We start from the raw sequence: 19,588 nt of genomic DNA on the forward strand, positions 1-19,588 counted from the left end.
TCTGTCCATTATTGGTTTATTACTTAATTAGAGTTTTGGACCAAACTTTGGAGTTCGGATACCAAATTCGTGATTAGAGGTACACTAAGTAATGTATTTTAGAAAAACAAAAATAGCAAGAGCAAATCGAATTCACCACCTTGCTAGTATTATTTTTTAATTTGTCCTTGCCAACTATTCTTGTTTGGGTTCTGGAAACTCTGTTTCGAATACCAGCAAAATGTTTTGGATACTAGTAATTGTCCTATCAATTCGAACATATTTTTCCTTACACATAAACACACAAGCTCTCTAATATTTGAATAATAAAATTCATGTTTATGTCTAACGAATTTTTTTCCTTAAAAAAGAAAGTTTAAGTTTTATATGTTACGTATAATTAGATGATGTCTTGCGCCATGCATAAATTAAATATTATGTAGCTTTTAAAATATCAACTATATTAGAAAATTTTATTTTATTGTTAATTGCTAATGATGTTCATAATAATGTTCAATCTATGATTATAGTTCCAGTTTGAGTTCAGAGTTTTTTTTTTCATATTATGAATAGTATACAAAAGAAATTTTAGTATAATGTAGATGATTTATTATAGCTTCGGTTTTTAACTTGATTTTAAGTTTCAAAAAAATTTAGGTGTTGTATTAGTTAAGTTCAAATTGAGTTTGGATGGAAGCAAATGAAAATGAAGGCACTGGCCATGCAAGAGCACAAAGCAATACCTAGAGATGCAGGCCCAACTGCCCAAGAGCACAACGTGTAGACTACAAAGTCTACATAAGCAAACTCTGACCTTGGTACTGAGCAAACCTTATTGTAATAACTATCATGAGAATCAGACAATTATTCAGTAATAACTCAATCAAACTTTGGCCAATAATGCTCAAACTTTTGTATATATTGGTACTGATCATAAAAGGTTGCAAGCAAAAAAAAGAAATAAAGAAGTTACTTCTCAAGTATAATATATATATAGGGATATTATTATGTATGTACACAGTACACCTATAGTATGTAAGTTTCTACTGTATGAAGGTCTCTAATTAATTGGAAGAGGTCCTAGCTAATTTTCCTAATCACTATACGACCCCATACCAAAAAAATACACACAAATCCACCCCCAACCAATTAAAATCTAGAGTTGATTTAAATCAACTTATCAGTAGCCTCCGATCTGATCCGTTCGACTCTCCGACGTAATCTTCTCCGGTGATCGTGAATTTTCCATAGCCCATGTCCTAATACGACCCCCGAGTATATACCATGCGTCATCATCGGTGCTAGAATATTATCCGTCTTGAAATTTGAAAAAAAATAATATATCAGAACCAGATAATTAGTTAATCAACCGGTTTGGTTTTTAACAACAAAAAAAATCGTATAGCTCTACCAACTGGAACCAGAATTATTGCATACCAAACTGAAGCAAAACAAAAAAACGGTACGGAGATGTTACCTGAACCCATTCGATACCGAGGTAGAGGGCTAAGAGTCCTTCGAGGAGGGGAGAGTATATCTTCTTCATCTGTCTCTTCTCGTACCAAGCTGCTCAAAGCAATGACACAAAACATATATGTCATAACCAGCGGATCAAATTAATATGAAAACCAAACCGGTTAACATTTTCATGTTCTCCGAGCAAAATCTTTCTCACAACAACATGCATGATCAGAACAAGAGAACGAGTACCTGACAAAAGCTTCTTAAAATCATCTCGGCGTGACCTTAAAACCGGGGCAACAATGTATGTAGGGTCTGAAAAACGAAAACGAGAAATGAGAAAGAACTGAATCAACTAAGAAACTAGATAACTATAACAAGATCAAGACATGACCAAAATCCTAACCTTTTGGAGAAGCAGCAAAAAAGTAGAGAGAGCCAGTGAGAGTCGCGGTGATTACAGCTGCAAATGCTTGAGCAAATGGCACAAATGGAGGAAACACTCCAGTCTAGAAGTAATAATAACAATTAACAAACAACATATATGAACTCCATGAAGATATATTGTAATCTCGATAGAAAAATAATGTAAAGGAGAGATTTTAACTACCAGAGATGCCATGCCTCTAGAATCTGACATCAATTGCGTTCCTTTCAAGAATATATCAGACAGAGCACCCTATCATGAGAATCAGACAATCAATCAGTAATAACTCAATCAAAGTGGTCAATGATATAGTTCTACTTGGCTAAGTTCTAATGAAACCATACCTGTACAGCAACACGGTAAAAGAGCTCTTCTCCTATCGAACTGGCAGCAACAATGAGTATAAACTGAAGAAAACAACCAGAGATTGAAAACCTCAAAACCAAGACTTCAATATCAAAGATTTCGATAAACCAAGAAAATAGCTATAGTTTTCACCTGCCATGGCGACATTCCGAAGAAAAAGTTTCTAAGCTCAGCATCCTCAACATCTCTGATGGCCCTAGCGTGCGGTGATAGCTTCACAACTTCATCCTGAGACCAGAGAAAATAGAATCCATCTAAAACCAATTCTAACAACAATAGACGTATCAAAAGATGATACAAGAAGAGGTTATTATAATAGCTTTAGCTTACATCAAGTATGAAGAGAAGAGCCATGGTTGGTGGTGTTGCATAACCAAGTCCAGCAAGAAGTGCATCAATAGAAATATCAAACCCACCAGATGAGTCAATTCCAGTCACAGAACATATGAATCTTCCTGCTACAGCCATTGCTCCATATATTCCTAATTTTCATATTTCAATCCAAAAACAATATTTCGAAATTTCATACAATTCATTAGAGAGCCTAAAGGTGAAACAGAACAGTTTTGTAACTTAAAGGTTTCGGATTTGCAAATCTCTCTACTCACCGATTCCGTACGTAAGTCTAATGACGGCGCCGATTTTGTCCCAAATCGGGAAATCAACGGTGGTGGAATTAGCAAAGCCGCGATCAAGTGTTGTCACCTCCATAGTAGAACCGGAGAATGTTGTTCCACCGACGCCGTCTGTTTTCTCAATCCCTTCGCTGCTTTGTTCGGCGGAAGCTGTAACGCTTCGAGGCTTCCCTCCACCGTTAAATCTCATTCTCAAACTCCGACTTCTCTCCGGGAAGTCACATACGCTAGTTGAAGAACAGCATAATAATAAGCCTGTCCGCGAAAACGACGGGGATGTAGCGTAAGAGAGTAACGGAAGCTCCATTGCTTCTTCTTCGTCGTCGAGCTAATCGGAAACTTTTATAAAAAAAAAAAAAAACTTTAGTCGTGATCTCTGACTGGTGAAGATATATAAGTGTGCTTCGTCTTCTTCATTTGCTTTTTTCTTCTTCTTCTTCTTCTTCTTCTCTCTGTGTGCTCTGTGTGCTTCGTTTATTTTGGGTTCTTTGAATGTAAAAGCTGGAGAGATAAGGTTTTTTCTTGTCCGTTGGATTTATATCGTACGGTTGAGAGAATATGGGATTAGATGAAGCATATCTATGTAACCATTCAGTATTTGACACTTGGAGATAACATTGGCGGGATCAGAATCTGTGCCTAACGGAGGTAACTGTCGTCGTCTCGTCTCATTATTAGTTTCATTTATTTTTGATATCTTTAATTAAATAAAATGACTATAGTTTTAATAATTTTAAGAAGATGAAATCCAGGAAAATAAATTCACAATAAAGACGTTTTTAAAAATTATTTTTTTAAATCCAATTTCTATAAACGTTTTTAAAAATTATTTTTGAATATATTGAAATCTGGATGTAATTTTAGTATCCATATTTACATTTTAATTTTATTTCTTCATTAAAATATTTTTTAAAGATTATTTTTAGCCTAACTCTAATAAGAAATGCATAAGAAGTAAATACATAATGTGACACATATGTTTTAGAAAATAAAAAACAATGTATTTATTTTAATAAGTTTTGGTGGATTATTTTGGTAAATACCTTTGAAAATCTTTAAAATTTTTGGTAAATTTATTTTTGTAAGGAACATAGTAAATGACAATTAGCCATATTTCCCTATATATACATTTGATTGTTGACCAAAAAAATATATGCATAATTGCATATGTTATTTTTGGTAAAAAGATAATAAAAACCAGTGTATACACATCAATACCTTAAATACTTGTTGACTAGAATTAATATTTTTTTATTTAGGGGTGGTATTGGTTTGAGATTTATGAAGATTTTTGAAGAGTTCAACAAAATCATTAAAAATGAATAAGTGAAAGATTGTTATAGATTGCTATAGAGTTTTGTTGATTAGTTTTCTAAAATCTTATAAAGTCCTCCAAACAATCCCTGCATTTTTATGATACTTTCCATGACTTTATTTTGTAAAGAAATTGTCTAAAATCATGAACCAATAACATAATAATTGAACTCATTAACAATCTTAGATTCTTTTGTTTTAATTAAATAATACAAAACTTTTAATGACTTAATAAAAGTTTGAATCCAATAACCCAGATTTGTTAAGATTTTAAATGATTTTTTACAAATCACAAACTAATAACACTAAACTTTAACAGAGTTTAACAAAATCTTGATCTAATAACAACAGATTTTACATAACATTTAAAATCTTTAAAACTCTATTCAAATCTTAAACCAATAACCCCCACTTATATTGGAAAGTTGGGTAGAATAACTAGTTGGAGAGAAACAAAAAGAAAGAAAGAATAACTTAACAATGGCAATGGCATTAGATATATTGTTCAGTCTCTGTGTTTATCTGCTGTTTACACAAGGTGCACAAGGAAACATTGATGTGAGTCTCTTTAACTTTTATTTCTTTGTTTTTACTTATACGATTTTTATTTTATTTTTACAATTGTTATGTAATTAAACAAATTTTACAGGATTATGACTGTGTTGATATATACAAACAACCAGCTTTTCAACACCCATTATTAAAAAATCACAAGATTCAGGTAAGATAATATTATTCTTATTCTTCCATCTTATTCTTATTCTTTCATTCCACCATAAAATAATTAGATTTTTATATTGCGTCAGAATTCAAATATTCTATTTATTTTTGAAAACTATGTTTAAATTGTATTTTCATACAAAATAAAATTATACTTTTTTTTATAATGATTCAATTTTCAGTTTCAATTTTGTTTTTTTCAGATTTCTTATATAATGGCTATTCCAAAAAAAAATTGGACAAATATGTGAATTTTAGATTGTATATTATAATGAATAGATGTGGCTAATCAATCAGCTAGCAATATAAAAAGAAGTTCCAGAAACATTTGTTATGCCTTACTTTTATTTTGTTCCGTGTGATGCATATAGGAAACATTCAACTTGGATGGAAATATTGAAAGAAGCAACAAATATAACACACAAGAGCATTGTCCAAAAGGAACAGTTGTAATTTTAAGACAAGGAAATGAATCTCAGAGCATTCATTTGAATTCAGACGAGTATTATGGTCAACATGTATATAATTTTTGTTTTCGAAAAGAGCTACTAAATCTCATTTAGTTATTAAGACTAACATATTTACAAAATTTATAGTTTGCAATAATCAAGACCATAATAGATGGAACTGTTCATCGAGGAGCCGAAGCAGAAATAAGTATTCACGATTTAAAGTTGCAAAACAATCAGTACAGTAAAAGTCAAATATGGTTAGAGAATGGATCTACAGGTAACCTCAATAGTATACAAGCTGGTTGGGCGGTAAGTTTATACCACCAATTACTTACAAAAAACTATGCATTCACAAATATTCATGTGGTTATTAAATTATAAGCATAGTTATATGTTTTTCTGTTTTTTTTTTAATTGTAGGTGCATCCAAGGTTATACGGTGACAGCGTCACACGATTAACAATATATTGGACTGTAAGTAGTTTTTAGTTAATGATATTCACATAAGAACAATAACTAGCTTGGAGTAAAAGAGAAGAAATCAAAACAATTTGATGAGCTTTGCTATTTTATTAAGGTAACAAATATTATTATACATATTTTTTTTTTCCATTTCAGGGAGATGGTTATCGAAAAACAGGATGCTACAATACGCAATGTCCTGGCTTTGTGGTTGTAAGTCAAAAACTCTTTCTTGGAAAGGGATTTTGGGGGTCATCCATATATGGTGAAACAAGCCTTACCTTTAACATACAAGTTAATCAGGTAAATTTATAATTAGCCTTTGTACGAAAAGATTTATATATTTAGTTTCAATGAAATTATCAAACCATACAATTATTTTGACTTTTTGGATACTTGTTAAAGTATATTTTGTTTTTCATTTTTGTTTCATATATATTAGGATCCCAACAGTGGAAACTGGGTACTTCAAATATCTAATGAAGTGATTGGTTATTGGCCTAAAGAATTGTTTACTTACTTAAACAAAGGAGCTTCTCTAGTAAGCTATGGAGGAAATACTTATTTATCTCCCGATGGAATTAGTACTCTAATGGGAAATGGACATTTTCCGGTTGCAGATTTTAAAAAGACAGCATATTTTAAAAACATTGTGGTTAGAGACTCTAACTATAAAAGAGTTTATGTTGAAGATAAGAAAATAAGAAGTTACGCTGATTCTGGTATTTTCATTTGGAGGACCAGGTGGAAATTGTGGTATTTGAGAAATTCTATATATGTTATGTATCAACAAAATAATATCAAATATCAGATATGAATTAAATAAAATTAAAGGTGATCTAATATATATATATATATATATATATATATATATATATTTCTAATTAGCCTCATATTTATATATATAAAAAACCCTCATCTCATCCAAACGAGCCTCATCACGTCATCATCAATCATCGCCAGGAACTACACAAGTCTCAATGACGAAAACTCTATCCCCACCCACCAGCTCACGAATCCTTTCTTTTCCACTTCCAATGTCGCCTCTTCTAAGTCCCCGCTTCCTTCTCACCTCCAATATTATTCTACGTCATCCTTTAAATCACTGCTTTGACCCGTTTCACAAAAATACAGACGCGGATGGATAGGTGTGATGGCTCTTATTCGCCTCTCAATTCTGGATCCAGTTTCAGTGATCAACCACCTACTAAAATGGCACCACCATTTCCTGTTTGCAGTTAAGAGCATTGGTTGATCGTCATGGACAAGCCCTGTGGTGAAAACACATAAAAATAGCATATAGTTAATTGTTTGCAATGCTCAAACCCTAGCCAAATTTATTGGCATGTAAGTCCTTCATATGTCGTGTTTGTTTGTATTTCTTAATTATTTCATTGCTTCTACACCTAGTTGGATGAAGATTTTTCCCGCTGGAAAGGAAGATTTCGTGGTACGTAACAAAGTAGCAGAAATCATCATATCATGCATTTAATGCTATGAGAAAATTCACCGCTGGAGGGTCCCACATATCTGTGTTGGTCCAACTCAAGTGTGCCCAGCTAAAACCCGAGACTTCGCAACTTTTTCCCTCTTTCTTAATTATTCCTTAAATATTTATTTAATCATCTCAATTTGAATAATTTAAGGTGAAAATTCCAAAAAAAACTACACAATAAAGTAGATTTCATATCATATACTATTAAATTTTCCTCTCTCTTGTTTTAAGATAGATTTTGTATTTCTTTTCTAAATTCTATTTCTTTTAACTTTTGCTTGAATTCTTGTCTAATACATATATTTATAAATCTAGTTGTATTCGTTTCCATATCCACCTTTTAATTAAATAAAATTTCTTTATAAAAATAAAAATTAAAACATTTAAATAAATTCTTAATATTTTAGCCTAAATTATTATCCCTAATAATAAATTCATAAGAAGTAAATAAATAATGTGACAAATATGTTTTGGTAAAAAAATCAATATGATTATTTTAAATAAGTTTTGGTGGATTATTCTGGTTATTTTAATATTATTTTAGCAAAAAATCTTTGTAAATCTTTGAAAATTTTGGTAAATTTTTCTTATAAGGGATGTAGTATGGCCATTTAGATATGTTCCCCTAAATATACATTTGATTTCTGACCAAAAAAATATGCATATGTTAATTTTGGTCAAGAGATTATAAAACAAGTAGTAATATAGCAATAGTTTAAAGTGGTTGACTGAATTTGTATATATACCAGAAGGTATCATAGACAATAACTAGAGATAAACTTAAAAAATAATTTATCAATGGCGTTACATCTAGCTCTATGTATCTGTGTTTATATGTTCTTTACACAAGGAGCACAAGGCAACATTGATGTGAGACTCCTTAATTTATTTTTGTTTGTTAATTTCAAAAAAATTATTTTTATTTTTACAATCTTTCTCTTATATTTTCAACAAATTTTATAGGAATATGATTGTATTGATATATAGAAACAACCGGCTTTTCAACATCCAATGTTGAAAAATCACAAGATTCAGGTAAGACAGTAAAATAGTGGTAGATCAAGTAATTTAGATCTTATTATATTTGTTGCAGTTAAAATCGAATAAAAACTCAAATGTTTTTTTTTTCAATATGTTTAAATTGTATGAAGTATTCATGCAAAATAAAGTTTTAAATTTATTTTTACAATGATTCAATTTTTGGTTTTAATATTAGAGTATATATAATAGATGACTATACTTTTTAGAATAATTCATAGAATGACTATGAGCCATGTCCTTATGTTTCCTATGCCATCTAAAATTACATTGCTCTCTTCTGGTATCTTTTTTATTTTATTTTCTTTTTCTTCTCTCCTCTGTGTTCACCATCTTCTCCATCTTCATGTCTCTAATGGCGACAATCACCATCACCACCACCACCAAATCCTTTACTTTTATTGTATGTTACTGGATCTCTTTTTTATTACTTACACTACCCCCTTCAATAGATCTATTTACCATTAGATCTCATTTTCCAATTTTCCACTCTTCCGCTACTCATCTCTCCTTCTATATCTAAATTTATTCCTTTTGGTTTGGCTTTATCGGTGCTTGCCCCCATCACCCCCTCCCCTCTGGTCTGATATCTCTGCAACGCGGCATGACATATGAGATTAAGAAAAAATCATGCTATTTATATTTACTTCAAGTGATTATACTATTTTATTAATATCACATGTTATTTACAAGAATAATTCATGTAATTTTAAGCTGATGCATGTTTTTTCATTCTTGCAAATATATGACATGCTATTTATATTTACTTCAAGTGATTATACTAATTTATTAATATCACATGCTATTTATAAGAAAAATTCATGTAATTTTAAGCTGCTGCATGTTTTTTTCTTGCCGTAGATTTTTCAAATAAATATATTATTTTATTAAAGCTATTATTCAAGAGGTTAGTTTAGTCTTTATCCTCCCTCTACCCCACCTAAAAAAACGTTATTTACTAACTATTTCTGCCAAAACGTCATTCTCTCTATTTTTTCTTTTACCATGGTTATCTACCAAAGTTGCTCTTAATATTATACATTATTATAGTTAAGATGACCATTCCTCAGAACATTTTGGACAAATATTTCAGTTTGAATTTATATATTAGAATGAACAGTTGTGGTCAATCAAACAGCTATGAAAGAATTAGTCCGAGAAACATTTGTTATGCAAAATCTTACTTTCTTTCTTTTTTTACTTCTAATTGATACAGGAAACATTCAACTTAGATGGAAATATTGAAAGAAGCAACAAATATAGCACACAAGAGCATTGTCCAAAAGGAACAGTTGCAATTTTAAGACAAGGAAACGAATCACAGAGCGTTCGTTTGAATTCAGTCGAGTTTTATGGTCAACACGTATGTCTCTCTCTATTTTTTTCTGAAATGAGTAAGAAAGTCTTATATAGTTATTAAGACTAACATATATTTTAAAATTTTACAGGATGCGGCAATTGAGACAATGCAAAATGGAACTATCTATCGAGGAGCTGAAGCAGAAATAAGTATTCATGAATTATTAATGTTGACAAACGGTCAATACAGTAAAAGTCAAATATGGTTAGAGAATGGACCTCTAGGTCAAGTCAATAGTATACAAGCTGGTTGGGCAGTAAGTTTATACCACCATTTACTTACTAAAGATTATGCATCTTATACACAATCATGTGACTTTAACATATATGAGTATTTAACTATATGATTTTATTTATTTATTATAGGTACATCCAAGATTATATGGTGACAGTGTCACACGATTAACAATATATTGGACTATGAGTAGTTTTTAGTTAATCGTAAATCTGATTCACATAAGAACAAAAATTAGGTTAGATTAAAAAAAATGAGAAACCAAAACAATTGAATGAACTGTACTAATTTATTTATTTAATTTTTAAAATTTATTTGTAGAGAGATCATTATCAAAAAATAGGGTGTTATAATACGCAATGTCCTGGCTTTGTGGTTGTAAGTCGAAAACCCATTCTTGGAAAAAGATTCTGGGGGTCATCCGTCTATGGTCAAAAGAGCGTTACCTTTCGAATGCAAGTTATTCAGGTATTATTCTTTAGCCTTTTTACGATGTTTTTAATATTTAGTTTCAAAAGAATTATTAAACCACCCAATTATTTTGATCTCTTAAATACTTATTTTCTTTTTATTTCTTTGTTTCATATGTATTTAGGATGGCTTCAGTGGAAATTGGGTACTTAAATTCTTTGATGAAGTGGTTGGTTATTGGCCCAAAACATTATTTACACACTTAAACAAAGGGGCTTCTGTAATAACATTTGGAGGAAATATTTATTTATCTCCATCTGGAATTAGTTCTCCAATGGGGAACGGACATTTTTCAGTGACAGATTTAAAAAAGACGGCATATTTTAAAAACATCTTCATTATAGATTCGAAATACAAGAAGGTGTATCTTGAGAAAAAGAACACAAGGCTTGATGCTGGTACTTATAATTGCTATAGGGTAACATATTTAAATTACCTTAAATCCACCGGATTGGCCTTCGCGTTTGGAGGACCTGGTGGTACATGTGGTTTTTGATGAACTCTATTAAATTACTGAATAAAAATAAAGTTATCTAATTATTTTTGTTTCTTAACAAAGTTCAAACTGTACAGTAGTAGAAACGAATTCTCAATTTCTCATCATCTCTCATCCAAACGAGCCTTTATACAGTTTGAAATGATAAGGCCCAATAATAACAAAGTTCAAGCCCAATTAGTTTTACCCCTTTTACCTTAAACCCTAGTCCCGTCATCGTCGATCATCGCCGGGAAGTCTCAATGGCGAAAACACTATCCCGATCAACGGCCTCACGCGTAGCTAACCGTTTCTTCTCCACCTCAAATGCCGCTGCTTCTCAATCCCCGCTTCCTTCTCACCTCCTCTCCCGTCGAACCTCACCGACGCTGTTCCACGCCGTCGGGTACACCCCTGCTTTGACCCGTTTCACAACGATACGGACCCGGATGGATAGGTCCGGTGGATCGTATTCGCCGCTCAAATCCGGATCCAATTTCTTTTAACGAATAATAAATAATGTATATATATAATATGGTGGTGTTTTGGTGAAAGCGAATGCATCAAATATGTTTCTGCAACTATCGATATGAATCTTCTTTCCTGAAATGTGTTTCAGGCTCATACCCTTTTGGTTTTACATTTCGTCGAACATTTTGGATGCATGCCCAACTTTACTTAAAAGTGCAAACCCAAAAAAAAAAAAAGATCCCATCAAATTCCTTATTACCGGTTCGTAAAAGTTAAAAACCCAAATGGAAAAAAAAAAGCGAGTGTTTTTTTGGGATGTAGGGAAAGAGAAGATTAAAGAGAGAAAGCCGAAATCATGCGGAGGAGGCTACTCCGTTGCCTTCACTGCCCTCGTCCCCTCCGGCCTCGCCGTCGCCGTGGCCGTCGCCGTCGGGTTTGAACACGGGCGAAAAGTCAATGACGGTCTGAATAGCTGCCGCAAGCTTTTTCCTTCCTCTCCTCGCTTTAGCTCTTTGATGTGCTGCCTTGTTTTCCAGCCTCTGACTCGTCCGCCTACTTGGCACGGGAGCTGGACGACAATTCTCGAGGAGTGCTGCATCGGAGAACTGAACCGCAATACGCTGCACGGGAGCGACATCTGCGAACGAACCAAATAAAAAACAGAGAGCATAAGCTTGAAGCAACCAAAAGTAAAACTCTAACGCGGACTCAATAAGCAACCAAATAAAAAACTGGATCGGTGCAAAACTCAGAATAAAACAGAGAGCATAAAATAATCTCTTATCGGACTCTCAAGCTTGAAGCAACCAAAAATAAAACTCTAATCAATCAAGCAACCAAAAAATAAATTTCTCAATCAATCAAGCAACCAAAAAAAAAAAAAAAAAAACTCTAACACGATCAAAGATGTTCTGTTCCATGGTTTCAAAAAGAAAATACAGATTTTACCTGGTTCAGCGTCAGCGGGCGACAAACCGAGGACTCCTTCTCCACCGATGTGTTCAACTTTGTTACTGGAAAATGGGAAACGACTCTCATCAAAAGAACAACACCAAAGGAAACAAAAAAAAAAAACACACAAAGATCAGAGTAAAATTACGGTAGATCCTCTCCATTGGCCTGAATAGCTGCCGCAAGCTTTTTCACTCCTCTCCTCGGTTTAGCTCTTTGAGGTGCTGCCTTGTTATCCAGCCTCTGACTCGTCCTCGTCCGCCTACTTGGCACGGGAGCTGGACGACAATTCTCGAGGAGTGCTGCATCGGGAGCGACATCTGCGAACGAACCAAATAAAAAACAGAGAGCATAAGCTTGAAGCAACCAAAAGTAAAACTCTCTTAACACGGACTCAATAAGCAACCAAAAATAAAACTCTAACACAGGACTCAACCAATCAAACAACCAAAAATCAATTTCTCAAATAAATCAAGCAACCAAAAAAAAATAAAACTCTAACACGATCAAAGCAGCTAGCGATGTTCTGTTCCATGGTTTCAAAAACAAAATCCAGATCCAAAAAGACGCTTTTACCTTGTTCAAGGGTCGACAATGGACCATCGCCGAGGAAAACGGGAAACGACTCTTCTTCACCGATTTCTTCATCTTCGTTACTGGAAAACAGGAAACGACTCTCATCAAAAGAACAACACCAAAGGAAACAAAAAAAAAAAACACACAAAGCAAAAAACCATCAGACTAAAATATTACGGTAGATCGTCTCCTTTCACTTTCGCTTCTTCAACATTCTCTTCCCTTTCTTCCTTTTCTTCAACGGTTTTCATGATCACGCCTTCTTCACCACTACAAAACAGAGATCCAGATCAAAAAAAAAAAGAAGAAAAAAACAAAAATAAAAGAAAGTAAAATCAAAAAGAAGAAGAGTTACGACGAGAATTTCTTCATCATGGTCTTTGCTTTTTCAGGTCGAGGAGAGGAGAGGAGAGTTTGTTAGACTGACAATGACAGTGACATATTTATTTCTGATTTTATAGACAACGACGGATTTCAGCCTAGACGCTTAATTTGGCTATCGACGCTTAATTTGTTTTTTGGAATCCGCATTTACATATTATTAATTTTTAAACGAACTTTTTATAAAATGGCTTAATTATTGTAAAACTATATGTTATCTCTTCCCTACACACATACATATATACTCATTAAATTTTAATATCATATACATTCCAAAACTCAAAATATTTGTTTCATTCACATTATATATATATATATATATATATATATATATATTTTTTAAAAAAAAAAAAAAAAAAAAAAACAAACTTGTCCCATTTACTTCATTCAGATGTAAGTCTCTAATCTTTTTTTTTTTTTTTTTTTTGCGTTTGTTCTAACATTTTCATCAACTATTAAGTGTAGTCATGCATGCTTAATATATAAACGACATGCAATATAATAACCAAATGGATGTCAAATTCATTAATTAGTCTCTTATCTTATCTTCTTTTTTTTTTTTGCGTTTGTTCTAATCTTTTTTTTTTTTCCTTTTTCTTGCAACACACACGCACCAATAAAGAAGAAGAATAATATATGTATGCATGCCATCATCCATTTCCATCCATCAAATCCTTGGACTCAAGTTTGTCCCTACCATCTTTCTTAATTTGGAATATGGAATCTATATATATCTATCTACTTATTAATTAATTAATTGACATTTATGGGTGTCGTCTCATTTCTAACGTACTCTTTCTCGACCATGCATGCAATTCGTTCAAATGTAATATATACTCCATCTGGACTATATATGCATGTGATCTATATTTGCTTGCTTTAATAATGATTGATTTAGTCTTTTATATATCTTCTTATCCACTAAGACCATTAATCAGTACTTTTGTTCTTATATTATTAAAATTAGCGTGCGTGTGTGTGAAAGTGTGAACAGGAGCTCAAAACGGTATTTTTTTTTTTTTTTTTTTTTTTTTTTTGTTAAAGATGCGGCTGAGAAGGTTAGTTATATATAGTAGTATTAGTATACTATACTAGTAGAAGATGTAGTTTTATAAGAAGCAATATATCAGTTAACTCAACTATAATATATATACCATGATCAGTCAGCTCTACGGATCTTCATCTTCCTGATCCTTCACCGTACGTAAGTCCCCATATTATTTTAATTCATCCGATGATACTTCTTCTCTTCTCTTGTTAATCATTTCTTTAATTTATTATTATCATGGTATCCGATGATACTTCTTCTCTTCTCTTCTTTTTTTTTTTTAAGTTCAAATTTAAGTTGACTTCCGGGTCTGTCCAGACAATCGTCTCACAGAGCCAAATATACGAGCTCGTACGGAAAAAGAGAAACCGTCGCTGAATCACAAACGAGAGAGAAACATTCAGAGAAAAAAGAAGAGAAATGAGACTGACCAAATTTGACATTCTCTTCTTGACAAAATGGAGGGATGCCATATAATTTGTAAGGTTTGAAGAAGAACTCAAATCACAAATTCAGTCTAGACAGACAAGCTAGTAGAGGTGTGAATGGAAGTCGCTTACTTTTGTAGAGAGAGTGCTTGATGACCATAAACTATATAAAATTAAGTATCATATAAAATAACAAATAAATTAAGGGATAATTAAACTGTGTTCGTAGTCCCAACACTCACAAACAATATTGCATTAGAGGTGTAATTTATTCAAGTGTACGTGGAAGTACACGAGACGATCTCACTCTTATCCCGTATGCATCACGTTAAGAAGACGCTCACTTTGATCCGCGGCTTTCCCCAAGAGGTGTAACATATGAAGCCAGGAAGATATTGCAAGATGGAGCCTCCCCGCTGTGGGATGGTCAGATCGTGGTCAACTACAAAGCAAGAAGACGTAGTGTCCGGAGCCAATGGTCACTGATATCATATCCCGCAAACACATGTAAAGTCGAGGACGCGGTCGGGATGGGACCGAGTGGAAACGGCTGCTGAAATATCGTGAGCTGATGTACGATGACCAAAGTTTTGAGACGCACTTGAATCTCATAAGAGTTTTAGCAGGCAGTTTCGTAAGGATCTCATCCCTCACCACATCCATAGGAGGAATCTCCATCTCAGGTCGTCTTCTTGTAAACAATCTTTTAGGGTTTGAATTAAGACTGCTATATGTAAATACTAAATAAGTATATTATATTCTGGTGAGTATTAAAATACTACTATCATTATGTAACATATTGTTTATATATATATATATATATTAAAACATTTTATATATATATATATATTGTATTATTTAAAGCTCGTCTATTCACTATCTATATACAATAGTGGATAAGAAGATAAAGTACTAATTCAATCTTTAAAGAAAGCAAGTATATATAGATCACATAGTCCAGAGTCTACTACATATGAAGGAAACTTATTTCGTGATTGAAGAAGGGTACGATTCCATATATTGAAAAAAACAAAACATTTGATACATTGTTTCGAGTATTTAGCAACTTTGCATTATCTTTCGATCTAAGTACAGAGCCCAATATTGATTAAAGAGTTCAATTTACAAGTATCACTAACAACAAAAACAGAAAGACAAGTATATATATTTTCAAAAAAAAAAAAAAAAAGGTATATATGGAGAAATTAGAACCGAAGAAGAAGCAACGAAACACGTACCAACGGTAGAAGTGGAAAGTCAACAAAAGAAAAACAAAGGCAAATGCTTTTGCTCAATATTAACAGAAACCAGTTTTTTATTGTTTCCCACAACACACGACTAACACCAACTGGACTAATATAAATATACGTAATAAGACTTTAATTGTTATGAAAATAAACTTTTAAATTCTGTTCTTAATTTTGTTTTTGGACAAAGCTGAACTTCAATCTAATTAAATTCACATATCCGATCCGTTTGCTTATTTATTGTTAAAATTTAGGTGTAGTCATGCATGCTTAATTAATATATAAACAACATGCAATATAATAACCAAATGGATGTCAAATTCATTAATTAGCATATTCAAGATTTGTTGTTCTATCTATTACACCGATTGGTGTACGTATAGCTTCTTATTTTTTTTCTTTTTCTTGCAACACACACGCACCAAAGAAGAAGAATATATATGCATGCCATTCCATCGATCAAATCCTTGGACTCAAGTTAATTTGTCCCTACCATCTTTCTTTGGAATATGGGATCTATATCTATATTTACTTTTTTTTTTTTGACGATAACAGGTATCGAGTATCTATATTTACTTATTAATTAATTAATTGATATTTATGGGTGTCGACTCATTTCTAACGTACTCTTTCTCGACCATGCATGCAATTCGTTCAAATGTAGTATACTCCATCTGGACTATGTGATCTATATGTGCTTGCTTTAAATCACTTTTGTAAGGTTTGAAGAAGAACTCAACAGAAAAGTAGAGGTGTGAATGGAAATCGCTTATTTTTCTAGAGAGAGTGCTTGATGACCATAAACTATATAAAATTAAGTATCATATAAAATAACAAATAAAATAAGTGATAATTAAACTGTGTTCGTAGTCCCAACACTCACAAACATTGCATTAGAGGTGTAATTTATTCAAGTGTGGAAGTACATGAGAATCTCACTCTTACCCCGTATGCATCACGTTAAGAAGACGCTCACTGTGATCCATCAACGTCACTATAACGTTCATTTTGTCCTTGCTAAACCAGTGGTCAGGTACACCTTTGATTTCGATCTTTTTCATCATTGCTTTGAAGATCATAACAGAGAATGTGAAATGGAGAAAACAAATTCTCTGGTATCAAGAAAACCTTGCCATTTTGAGTTGTACTATTGACTTTGAATATAGTGTCGTTATTGACTAAATGTAGCTGAGAAGGCTGCAAAACTAGAGTCTTCCTCGACCATTTATTGCTCCCGGCATCTTCGACGGCCCATAAATCAAGTCTACCCTTTTCTCTAAGATTGCTTTGGACAATAAGAGTTACTTTGCCACCATACTCTATAAGACTCACATCCGTGACCCTTGAACGCAGCTCATCTCCGTCCCTGCGAGGTACTTGGATCATTTTGAATTCTCCGGATCTAATGTGGAAACTCACAAGCACAGAATTATACGAATCAGTCCAACCCAGGTAATATATAACCCCATCAATACACACTCCTCCCTTGACCGGAATGTGAGGACGAAAGTCAGCTGGACACGTTGGAGCCGCCTTTTTCCAAATTCCTCTTCCTCCAGCTTCTAGGAAAAAGACCCGATGCTCTGACCTCATCTCTTGACGAAATCTCGTTCTGACACCAGTTGAACATACCACTACGTACTGGTCGCTAACATGGTCGTGTCCGAAATAGTAAGAGACGACTTTTGCACCTTCTCCTGGAGGAGGAGTTATGATGATGTTGGATATGATTGCCGCGGGGAAGGTGACAAGGTGTCTGGTGGCAGGATTATAGATCCGCGGCTTTCCCCAAGAGGTGTAACATATGAAGCCAGGAAGATATTGCAAGATGGACCCTCCCCGCCGTGGGATGGTCAGATCGTGGTCAACTACAAAGCAAGAAGACGACGTAGTGTCTGGAGCCAATGATAGTATTACGGAGTTATGGTGGTCACTGAGATCCCGCAAACACATGTAAAGTCGAGGACGCGGTCGGGATGGGAACGAGTGGAAACGGCTGCTGAAATATCGTGAGCTGATGTACGATGACCAAAGTTTTGAGACGCACTTGAACCTCATAAGAGATTTAGCAGGCAGTTTCGTAAGGATCTCATCCGTCACCACATCCATAGGAGGAATCTCCATCTAAGGTCGTCTTCTTGTTTGGGCAATCTTTTAGGGTTTGAATTAAGACTGCTATATGTAAATACTAAATAGTATATTATATTCTGGTGAGTATTAAAATTCTACTATCATTATTTAACATTTTTAAAAAATCAGTACAGTTTATATATTAAAATATTTAGAAAAGGAAACAAATATATATATATATATATACAGAAAATAAGAGAAATGTAATTTTTTTTAATAAAATAAATGAAAATATTAAAACTTTAAAAGTTTATTAGAATATAAAAAATAATATTAATATTTAAAAGACATCTATATTATTAATTGGAAAGCACAAAATAGAGAATGTCCAAAAACAAAATTATAATTAGTTAAAATGTCAATGTGAATATATATAGAGAATACATATTCAATTTCAAGTGACCAATTATGAGCCAATCAGGATTGAGAATAACCCGTTAGGATCTGGAGTTGAGCAAGACCGTGGATATTTAGTTTAATTTCAAATTTATATGCCTATTTAGAAGAAGAAAAAACAAAAAACATATTAGATAAGCAAATTATAATAAAATCTATATCCCTAAAATATTAGCACCTACCATAACAATAATTAGAAGGAAGCATTAAACAAAATACTTGGAGAATATCTTTTACCTGCAATTAAAAAAAAAGAAGGTAACTACTGGTAAGTCACAAATTAATCATGATATTTTGATGTTTTTCTTATTATGAATTAAGAAAAAGAAACTAGCTGTTGTCAGAAACACTGGGAATGATAACTTGTTTGTCAAGCAAGGCACAATGACTTTCCACAGATGAGACGGAATGCACATGAGCTTCTCTAGGTCAGCAAATATTTATACACAAATAATATCGACGTAGCAGCAACACAGGAACATCTCAAATCGGACTCCAATGCAATCCCATGGCATCCTCAGGCGTCAAAGATACTAGCGGAAGAGTATGATACGCCCTAAAATACGCTATCCATTAAAAGAGAAATAATAATAAACAATTAATATGTCTATCTAACTCACTTGTTTTTAATTATGTGACATCAAACGTAGCTAAGAGAATAAGAGCAAACTTATATTTAAGTTTTGATTTAGTTAGGTCTCCTTTTTTCTTTGGTCTGACTCTTCCCTAGTCCATTGACTTTTCACCCTAAATTACTTGTGCCTAGTTACTAAACAATCAACCCTGTCTGTATACTTAAAGAGCACAACTATGATTGATATATTGTATATTTTTTTTTGTATGAATGTTAATTCAATCAAAAAAAAGAACCCTGTTTACATTAGATGCATCCATAGTCTTATTTTTGGCAATTGAAACTAGAGATTGAATGTGAGAGAAGAGCTAGTGAACAGAAAGATGAGGCCGCCGGGCAGCGAACCATTTGCACAAAGCATCGTCGAACTTGCCTTGCGCCTGTAGAGACAGTAGCCTATTACGAACAGTGGTGTCAATGTCCTTTAATGGCTGAGA

At 33.1% G+C, this 19,588-nt stretch overlaps 3 protein-coding genes and 2 pseudogenes across 6 annotated transcripts; 2 read left to right on the forward strand and 3 right to left on the reverse strand.

Annotated features, from left to right (window-relative positions):
- Positions 1-868: 868 nt before the first annotated feature.
- Positions 869-4,196, reverse strand: LOC104786027 (uncharacterized). Its single transcript, XM_010511334.3, has 9 exons — positions 2,842-4,196; positions 2,564-2,715; positions 2,366-2,461; positions 2,212-2,274; positions 2,051-2,119; positions 1,847-1,949; positions 1,690-1,755; positions 1,457-1,545; positions 869-1,296 (listed from the first exon to the last, which is right to left on the reverse strand). Exons 1-9 carry the CDS (start codon positions 3,173-3,175, stop codon positions 1,147-1,149), a joined length of 1,122 nt encoding a protein of 373 aa, XP_010509636.2. The 5' UTR covers positions 3,176-4,196; the 3' UTR covers positions 869-1,146.
- On the forward strand, positions 4,022-6,644 carry LOC104788987 (protein neprosin-like). 3 transcript variants are annotated; one of them, XR_015598472.1, is made up of 7 exons: positions 4,022-4,740; positions 4,832-4,903; positions 5,274-5,420; positions 5,499-5,631; positions 5,775-5,828; positions 5,973-6,119; positions 6,259-6,644. XR_015598472.1 is itself a non-coding variant. In XM_087513270.1 (7 exons), exons 1-7 carry the CDS (start codon positions 4,663-4,665, stop codon positions 6,631-6,633), a joined length of 1,038 nt encoding a protein of 345 aa, XP_087369396.1. In that variant the 5' UTR covers positions 4,502-4,662; the 3' UTR covers positions 6,634-6,644. The 3 variants fall into 3 exon arrangements, 2 of the variants coding, with proteins under 2 accessions (XP_087369396.1, XP_087369397.1); XM_087513270.1 differs by having other exon boundaries at positions 4,502-4,740; positions 5,499-5,663; XM_087513271.1 differs by lacking the exons at positions 4,022-4,740; positions 4,832-4,903; positions 5,274-5,420.
- Positions 6,645-8,033: 1,389 nt separating this feature from the next.
- Positions 8,034-10,910, forward strand: LOC104788988 (protein neprosin-like; annotated as a pseudogene). Its single transcript, XR_015558511.1, has 7 exons — positions 8,034-8,181; positions 8,275-8,346; positions 9,566-9,712; positions 9,798-9,965; positions 10,075-10,132; positions 10,269-10,411; positions 10,539-10,910. The product of XR_015558511.1 is annotated as a protein neprosin-like (transcript).
- Positions 10,911-11,432: 522 nt separating this feature from the next.
- Positions 11,433-13,395, reverse strand: LOC147943348 (uncharacterized). Its single transcript, XM_087513274.1, has 6 exons — positions 13,243-13,395; positions 13,065-13,157; positions 12,888-12,967; positions 12,460-12,631; positions 12,309-12,373; positions 11,433-11,997 (listed from the first exon to the last, which is right to left on the reverse strand). The coding sequence occupies exons 1-6, from the start codon at positions 13,260-13,262 to the stop codon at positions 11,714-11,716; spliced, it is 714 nt and encodes a 237-aa protein (XP_087369400.1). The 5' UTR covers positions 13,263-13,395; the 3' UTR covers positions 11,433-11,713.
- Positions 13,396-16,932: 3,537 nt separating this feature from the next.
- Positions 16,933-18,115, reverse strand: LOC104774024 (F-box/LRR-repeat protein At2g40920 pseudogene; annotated as a pseudogene).
- Between the last annotated feature and the right edge of the window lie 1,473 nt (positions 18,116-19,588).

This window comes from Camelina sativa, chromosome 5 (genome assembly GCF_030686135.1).
Source record: "Camelina sativa cultivar CO46 ecotype springtype chromosome 5, ASM3068613v1".
Classification (NCBI taxonomy): domain Eukaryota; kingdom Viridiplantae; phylum Streptophyta; class Magnoliopsida; order Brassicales; family Brassicaceae; genus Camelina; species Camelina sativa.

What these genes read in the sequence shown, in the direction of transcription:
- LOC104786027 (XM_010511334.3), bottom strand. Translation starts at nt 3,175, where the DNA reads ATGGAGCTTCCGTTACTCTCTTACGCTACATCCCCGTCGTTTTCGCGG. An exon ending in CTCTTCTCTTCATACTTGAT is followed by an intron (nt 2,462 to 2,563) that starts GTAAGCTAAAGC and finishes CTCTGGTCTCAG; the next exon opens with GATGAAGTTGTGAAGCTATC. An exon ending in CTAGAGGCATGGCATCTCTG is followed by an intron (nt 1,950 to 2,050) that starts GTAGTTAAAATC and finishes TATTACTTCTAG; the next exon opens with ACTGGAGTGTTTCCTCCATT.
- LOC104788987 (XM_087513270.1), top strand. Translation starts at nt 4,663, where the DNA reads ATGGCAATGGCATTAGATATATTGTTCAGTCTCTGTGTTTATCTGCTG. An exon ending in GTATACAAGCTGGTTGGGCG is followed by an intron (nt 5,664 to 5,774) that starts GTAAGTTTATAC and finishes TTTTAATTGTAG; the next exon opens with GTGCATCCAAGGTTATACGG. An exon ending in TTAACATACAAGTTAATCAG is followed by an intron (nt 6,120 to 6,258) that starts GTAAATTTATAA and finishes CATATATATTAG; the next exon opens with GATCCCAACAGTGGAAACTG.
- LOC147943348 (XM_087513274.1), bottom strand. Translation starts at nt 13,262, where the DNA reads ATGATGAAGAAATTCTCGTC. An exon ending in ATGATGAAGAAATTCTCGTC is followed by an intron (nt 13,158 to 13,242) that starts GTAACTCTTCTT and finishes TCTGTTTTGTAG; the next exon opens with TGGTGAAGAAGGCGTGATCA. An exon ending in GTGAAAGGAGACGATCTACC is followed by an intron (nt 12,968 to 13,064) that starts GTAATATTTTAG and finishes CCTGTTTTCCAG; the next exon opens with TAACGAAGATGAAGAAATCG.